The sequence below is a fragment of the Mya arenaria genome, chromosome 4 (assembly GCF_026914265.1).
Source record: "Mya arenaria isolate MELC-2E11 chromosome 4, ASM2691426v1".
NCBI lineage: Eukaryota > Metazoa > Mollusca > Bivalvia > Myida > Myidae > Mya > Mya arenaria.
In genome coordinates, this window is record NC_069125.1 from 55369001 (window position 1) to 55376525 (window position 7525).

The window sequence follows — 7525 nt, forward strand, 5'->3', positions numbered from 1 at the left end:
TACAAGTAAAAGCCATACAAGGTCAGTTTAATGGCACCTTATGGCCATAACACAAATTATGCACACTCAGTTAACAGTGGTCTAAAATTTATAAAATGCCTAATGTTAAATATAATCTTACTTTTTCATAACTGCATAGACTAAGTGTAGTAAAACAGTACAGTCCTTTCCACCATTAAAGCCCACACAAATTTCATCCATTCTGAAAATTAAGACAATATCATTACAACTAGAAAACACATATCATTTGAATGGGTAATAAAGTTGAAAAAGATTACCGTAAGTCACAATTAAAAGTGATAATTGCAATTAAACAAACGACCAACACATATGAGGGGTACTCAGAGCTTTATTACTTTTACAACTTACTACAGCTCCAAACTAAGAGTAAACGTGCACATAATAACAATATAAGAAACCTAGACCTGCATGCACACTGAGTAACTGAATGAATGGCACTCTCAGAACCCGCAAGGTCAAGGTCGTTAAGGTCAGGTGAGCACAGACCACGCAGTTGCCCGCATGTTTAAATGAAATTATGAATCTTAATTTTACTTTAAACATATTTATGTATTTCTCTGATATGACAAGAGGCAGAATGTCAAATCTCTGTTCATGTAATCATATATATATATATATTAAACTTTACACTCTACTAGGATACAAATTAATTTCATTTGCGTGTGGCAAAATGCTTATTAATTCCCTTTTCCATATTAGTAAAAATACAGCATGCTGTATTGTACAAGAAATGCCGCAGTGAGACAAAACTGGTTATCAATGATAGATGGAAGGACTTCTGTCTTTGATGTCGATTTCAGTCTCTTTCTTTTTATCTTTAGGAACAGTGATATTAATCTTGACCCTAGGGGCCCCAGTGCCATTCTATGAAAGGTATACATAAACTCTTCCTATATACCAAGTTTGGTCAATATATGTTAACCCTAACTTAAGTTAATCTGTTTCAATCATTATTTCTATTTTTAGTAACAGTGACCTTGACCCTGACACTAAGGGTCCAAATGTAAACCCATTAAGTCTCCATAAACTCTTCCTATATACCAAGTTTGGTTATGATTTGTCAACCCTAACTAAAGTTAATGTGTTTCAATTGTGTTTTTCTATATTTAGTTACAGTGCATTGACCCTGACTATAGGCCCTGACCCTAGGGGTCCAAACTCAATCCTATGGAAGGTCTCCATAAACTCTTCAATACAAATATTCTAAACAAATGTTTATATCTTTCAACCGGGAACATTGACAAATTTTTGAGTTTCTGGAAATGACGTCATAAAAGACATTGGACAACTGATTTTGTGGAGTCATACGCAATAGAAAATACATTTAAATGGGATAGTAATAGATACAATAAATCTTAAAAAATGAAGAATTTTTAATGCTCTGGGTATGCCGACGCTTGTTGCTATGGACACTGATAATTCAGCTAATAATATGAAATTCATTTTTATTTCAACTGCACACTTTTAAGAAAACGTTAATGAAATTTTATTTTAATTTTCAAAGTAATGAGACAAATAAGGACATTATACAAACTTCGCAAACACCCCTCGTACATCAATGCTAAGAGAAGGAGGACGAAGCCAGACTGAAAGCAGTTATCACATACTTGTATCTGGTGAGAGCCTCTTCCAGTGTGCGTACAGAATGGCAGACCTTCTGTGTGAATTCATCCGTGTTGGGGGAGTCCACTATCTCATACAGATGCTCAACTGCTGTCGCCATTGGGTTCTTTTCATACTTGACCAGGCTGTCTGAAGAACAGTTTTTTAGGTTGAAAGATACACATACAGAAGTCCCATACTTATAAATGTAATATCCATTTGAAAGGTGTCACACCACATCCTTAAAATTCAGTTTGCCTTATTAAAGTGTGACCATGACTATTCAGTAAGAAACTTTTTCTTGCATTATGTTTAATCTATTTAACAACTTTAGAAAATTACAAATTTATTCTTAATCTATAAAAGCACCATCTTATTTTGATAAACTTTTGTGTGAAGTTATTTCAAAACATAGGCAGAACAAAGTTATGTCTTGTCAGCATTTCTTAAAATATGACCAAAATTTTTGAATCGTCTTTTTTTTGTTGGGGGGGGGGGGGGAAAAAGGGGCACAACTCAACATGTTTTTGCATCTGAGTTATGGACCTTGCTACACATGTGGTCTCTGGCAAAATGTGTACCAAGTTCAGTTTCATTTATATATCAGTTTTTGAGCAATGGTTACTGTTTTGGCACATTGATGACAGTGATGACAATGCCAACAACACCAACGCTTTGACAATACTTGACTTTTTCTGTTAGTAAAACAGACCAGCTAAAATTTATAAACAAGCTTTATCATATTAAGATTAGATTATGAAGCTAATGTGACTTATAGCATGACATAATACAGTACCTTTTGGCAGGTGATCTTGCAGAAAGGCAAAGGCCTCTTCTATGTGTTTCTTGCTTTCTGACTCTAGGGTCATTCGCACCTTGTAGTAGCTGTTTATGAAGTCTGGGTACGACCCTAGTGTCACATTGTCCTTGAACCGTTCATGACACTGGTCTAGTACTGGTGTGATGGACACTTCATCAGCTGTTACAAAGAGCTCACGTGTGTGAATCTCTATGTTTGGGTTTTTAAAGTGGTCCTGAAAATTAATCATTATAATGTGAACAGACAAATCGAAGAAATAATTAACTTGTTGTTTATAAAAACTAATAAAAAATATATAAGACTTAGAAATGTTGCAGTTCAGCTTGATATTTTGTAAAGTCAAACAAATGCATAATTATAGGGATACGTTAAAATGGGTTTCAATCAAAACCCAGTAAGCTTTTTTTGTATGGCTTTTAAAGTTAATCAAAGGCTGCAGTATTATAGTTACAGAGGTGTTCTTATTTAGGCATGTTTATATCAATTCATTATTATCTGTTTTTTAAGTTATGTCCAATATCCTAACTTATCACATATGTGACAATAACGTAAATTCCCAGCTTACTTGAAACAGTGTTAGCATGATTATAAATGTAAGCATATATTGTCCATCAGAACATATCTGTTAAGCTTTAAGAAAATTATGTGCAACATTTAGAAGTACTGCTTTAATACAATAACATCAATTAAAACCTGCAGTTCATAATTTACTGACCCTGAGCAATGGGAAGGACTTTTCCAGGATGGAAGGGACTCCAGGAAACATGTACACATTTTTGACTGACACCAGTGGAAACCTGGTCTTCTTCCCTGTTGACTTATCCTCACCATAGATGAGCTTCGCCGATTTTGCAACCTGCAGGTAAGTATATAAGTTGTGTTTTTGTTTTAAATGTGCTGGACATGTAATTTTGTCTTTGCACAAAACAACTCAACAAAGTAAACGAACATTTTTCCAAGGGTTTAGCTGGTTGTTTTAAAGAACAACTTGAACAAATTGTATAGAGGAAAAGATTGGTGCCTTTGCCATTTTCAGCTTTGGAGAGTCCATATCTGTTGTACCAAAGTATTTTGCACACAGCTCCATCAGGTGTGGGTGTGGCTCAATTGGTTCATCAAACGCCCTCGCAACTCCTAAAACATGTATAATATATAATATTACAATATATGATAATCCACTACCAGTTTAAAAATAAAGTACCCCACATATAAGCCAGTTCTCTCTTATCCCTAACATTAAAGCTGCACTCTCACAGATTGAACGTTTTGACAACTTTTTTTTTCTTTTCTTGGAACGAGCCAATTTTTGCGAAAATCCATGGAAACCAGTGATACAAGACTGCTGACAAAAATAAGGTAGCAGATTTTTATATTTAAGTTCAAAAATTGATGTTTTATGCATTTTTCTTAAACCGCTAGTAACGGTTTAAACCATAAAACATTAATTTTCGAACGGAAGTGTGAAAACCTACAATCTGAATTTTTGTAAAAATGGTATATCTGTGAGAGTGCAGCTTTAAAGTTTAAGTCTGGTGACTCCATGAAAAATCAGATCGGAAATTATATAAAAAAGAAAAGAAAATGTCATTGTTTTCAAGCATAAATAGGCCCTTCTGAACAATGTGATGGGACAAAACAGATTTTAGGTAATTTATAAAATCTAAGGGCAATTAATCTTGAGTGACTTGAGAGATATGGCTGTTAAATGAACTTTTATTCCCATCCACATTCTGACCAAATCTGGTGATGAATGGACAAAGGCTCCTAAAGTTATTGATCAGACCAATTTGAGGCAATTTCTATAAATAAAGGGAAATAACTCTCAAAAGATCTAAGTTTGAACCGATGACCCCAAATTCTTAAATCTAAAGCAATAATGATGTATTTTCCAAGATATTATGCCAATATACCTTCAGACCAAATTTGGTGATGATTGGACAAAGGCTTCTAAATTTATTGAGCTGACAAGATCAATTTTAAGTAATTTCAATAAAAAAGGGGGAAAACTCTCGAGTGACTAAAGCGATATGACTGGTCATTAAATTTAACCAAGATATTATATTCATTCTGACCGAATTTGGTGATGATCACCAAATTTATTCAGCGGGCAACAAACGGAAAGCCGCCTACTGGATACCACCAACTGGATGCCGCAGGATAAACTATAACGTCCTGTTTTATAAATGGGCGGATAAAAAACATAAAAATGTTGTAGACAGACAGATAGATTGACAGACAGATAGACAGATGGACAGGGTAATTACTTTAGGGCACACACAAATTTTTGCACAGCCCTAATAATAAACTATGTATCACTGTAAGCAAAAATACTTGTTTCTTAAATCCTTTCAATAAAAAATTAGACAAAAAACCCTGACCAGTACTATTTCTGCAAATAAACCCTTTTCAAATGATACCAAATTAATGTGGGTCACTAGGCATCCAAATTTCACACAAGTGTGTATCTGATACCTTAACAAAGGCACAATTGTCATGAAATAGCTGTTCATTGAAAAATGATACAGTTTTTCAGATTTAGCATATTTGCCTAGATGAATGTTTTAACAGAATTCAAGTAGAAACACTGAGATCTAGCATCAATTTGGAATGACCTTCAAATGTAAGGTCATCATGTGTAGGGCCAACCCCGCCGGTGGTGATCACGTAGGTGAACTTTGTTGAGAAATCTGCAACCTCACTGGATATAGTATCAAGTTCATCTGGAATAACAGAAATCTGAAATATAAGAAAAATACATTTTAGGATGAAAATTTTGGAATGAATCAAAAACTACATGTACAAGTAGATCAATCAAAAATTGTAAATGCAGACTTATGACATTTTTGATTTCTGAATTTATCTTGACAAAATCTATTTCTCCTTATCTTCCTTTTGTTATTGTTTGTCATCGTTCCATCATCCTCTATAAATGATGCATCAAGGAAGGGTACATGTATAAAGATTTCTTTCTGTCAACATTAAAATTTACAGTATACATGTTTTATTGAAAACTAATACATATTTGTGCAATTGTAATGTAATTTATCCTACCCTTTTAACCTTCACTCCCCATGAAAAGAGGTGTCTTGTGATGAAATTTGTGTTTGTGTCAGCAACCTGCCCTTTCAATATCTCATCTCCAATTACTGAAAAAAAAGATTGAGATCCTGTATATCGTGGAATTGTACACAGTAGTCAGTACAGCAAATAGCAACGTTTAAACATGCTTGAACTTCAATAAATGAAAAATCTACCACTGCTGTAGTTGTGATTTCTAAGTCTATAATAAATAATATAATGGCCTTTTATTTCAAGGGAAAATTATTCATACATGTATTATCTGCAAAGTGGCGTCAAAGGAGCTTTGACTACAAATGACACCATGCAGACTACTTAGTTTGTGACTTTCATTCCTACGATTATAACATTATGGTTATTCTTTACACATATATGAGGAATTACATCTCTGGAAGCATGTAAAGACAGGCTTTGAGGCTTAGACTATCTCTTAAATTCCTAACCCATTACCTAAACACTGTTAAACATTTTTAAATCTGATCAATTATATTTACCTTCTTCCATCGTACAGTTGAAATATAAGAGTGACAATGTTACAACAATAGCACAGGCATTTTATGTCAGAAATAAACTATATAATTCTTGTGACATTACATCTGAGCTATAAACATGAAATATCTTTAAGAAAAGATAAACGGCAAAGACTGAATGATGTTTCAGTTGGTTAAATAGAAAAAAAATGAAACAGTTCACATATTTATCACATTGTGTTTTTCTCTGTTTATTGTTGTATTGTTAAAAGCCATTGAGTATGCTATAAATTGAGAAATTACATAGTGTCTAACGAACATATTGGGCAAGCTATAAGACAGGCCAAGGTTATCAGTTTGTTTATCAACTTGATTAAACTTCACTCAAAACACATTGATCCACTGAAATCTTCTTCCCACAAAGGTTTTGTCTGTATTGAATAGCTTGAATATTGCTCCATAGTATAGTTTCCTTTCACTGATACCCATACATACCAACTGGAATCTGTCCAACGTAGGGTTGCCAGATGGGCTAAACATAACTATAGCCACACATCAAGTGTCACAGACATAATTCAGTCTCTACAGTGTTATTGGCTTGATTATAGAAGAAATATAGATAACAGGCTCTCTCTTATGAACAAAATAACACATAACCTAACAGCCATATCCATCTCCCGCTACCTTATCCCACTGACAGGACCATCTCAATATTATAACTCCTCTTACGGACTAGTTTATGCCACTACCAACCAATACAAATACACTTCTTTCCAAGAGCTGTCTTCCATTGTGGAACAACCTTGTGGCCTGCCCTATCCTGGAGTAGTTATATCAGGCTTTCAGTAAAATTGAACATATCTCGTCAAAGGGATTTATCAAACTTGTTTTCTACCTTTTCTGTACCCCTTACCAGTACAAGTAGCTCCCTTGCCTAACACTCACAATAACAGAGAAGTACTGGGAAAATGGTGAGCTCAGTACTGGTTAAACCCGCCAAAGTTGTATCTCATTTATCGAAGCTATTAATCATGCATGTTATAGAACCATGCGCTTTTTCCACAAAGAGCTAGGGTATCACACTTGGATCACTTGTATCTCACTCGGTTTCTTCAAGTTGTCTAATACCTAGATTTGACCGGGAATTGCAGTCACATCTCATGTCACTTTAGGCATTTAAACACACTATAAGTCATAATGGCGTCACAAAACGGTCAAGCCATAATGTAGCCAAAATAAACAAAACAAACTAACTCATGAATGCAAAAGCCTACCAATCAATCCAGCTGTGATCTCCTGTAAGTTTTGGCTGGATGATGTGTTGGTTGACATTTTGCATCTGATGAATGTCAGGTGATTACTTATTGATGATAGTCGTCTTAATGGTGTATTTAATCTTTGCATTAGTCTATGACTTGTGTGCATGGCCTATATAGATGCGTAAATTTTATCTCGTTCTAAAAAATGAATTTCTTTAACTTTCAGACGTACCCATTTTTCACAAATGAAAATTATTTCAAGTCACTTTCTATTC

The 7525-nt window shown here is 34.3% G+C and overlaps 1 protein-coding gene across 1 annotated transcript in view; it reads right to left on the bottom strand.

The window, feature by feature from the left end:
* LOC128231447 (FAD synthase-like) overlaps positions 1–7483 on the bottom strand; it is a 9369-nt gene extending 1886 nt beyond the window's left edge. The window contains exons 1-8 of the mRNA XM_052944278.1: positions 7266–7483; positions 5495–5589; positions 5056–5179; positions 3465–3577; positions 3159–3299; positions 2420–2657; positions 1629–1773; positions 122–202 (exon numbers count right to left, since the gene is read on the bottom strand). Coding sequence (XP_052800238.1) covers positions 122–202; positions 1629–1773; positions 2420–2657; positions 3159–3299; positions 3465–3577; positions 5056–5179; positions 5495–5589; positions 7266–7416 — 1088 coding nt within the window. The 5' untranslated portion in view covers positions 7417–7483. The remainder of the gene's footprint in view (positions 1–121; positions 203–1628; positions 1774–2419; positions 2658–3158; positions 3300–3464; positions 3578–5055; positions 5180–5494; positions 5590–7265) is intronic.
* Positions 7484–7525: the final 42 nt, after the last annotated feature.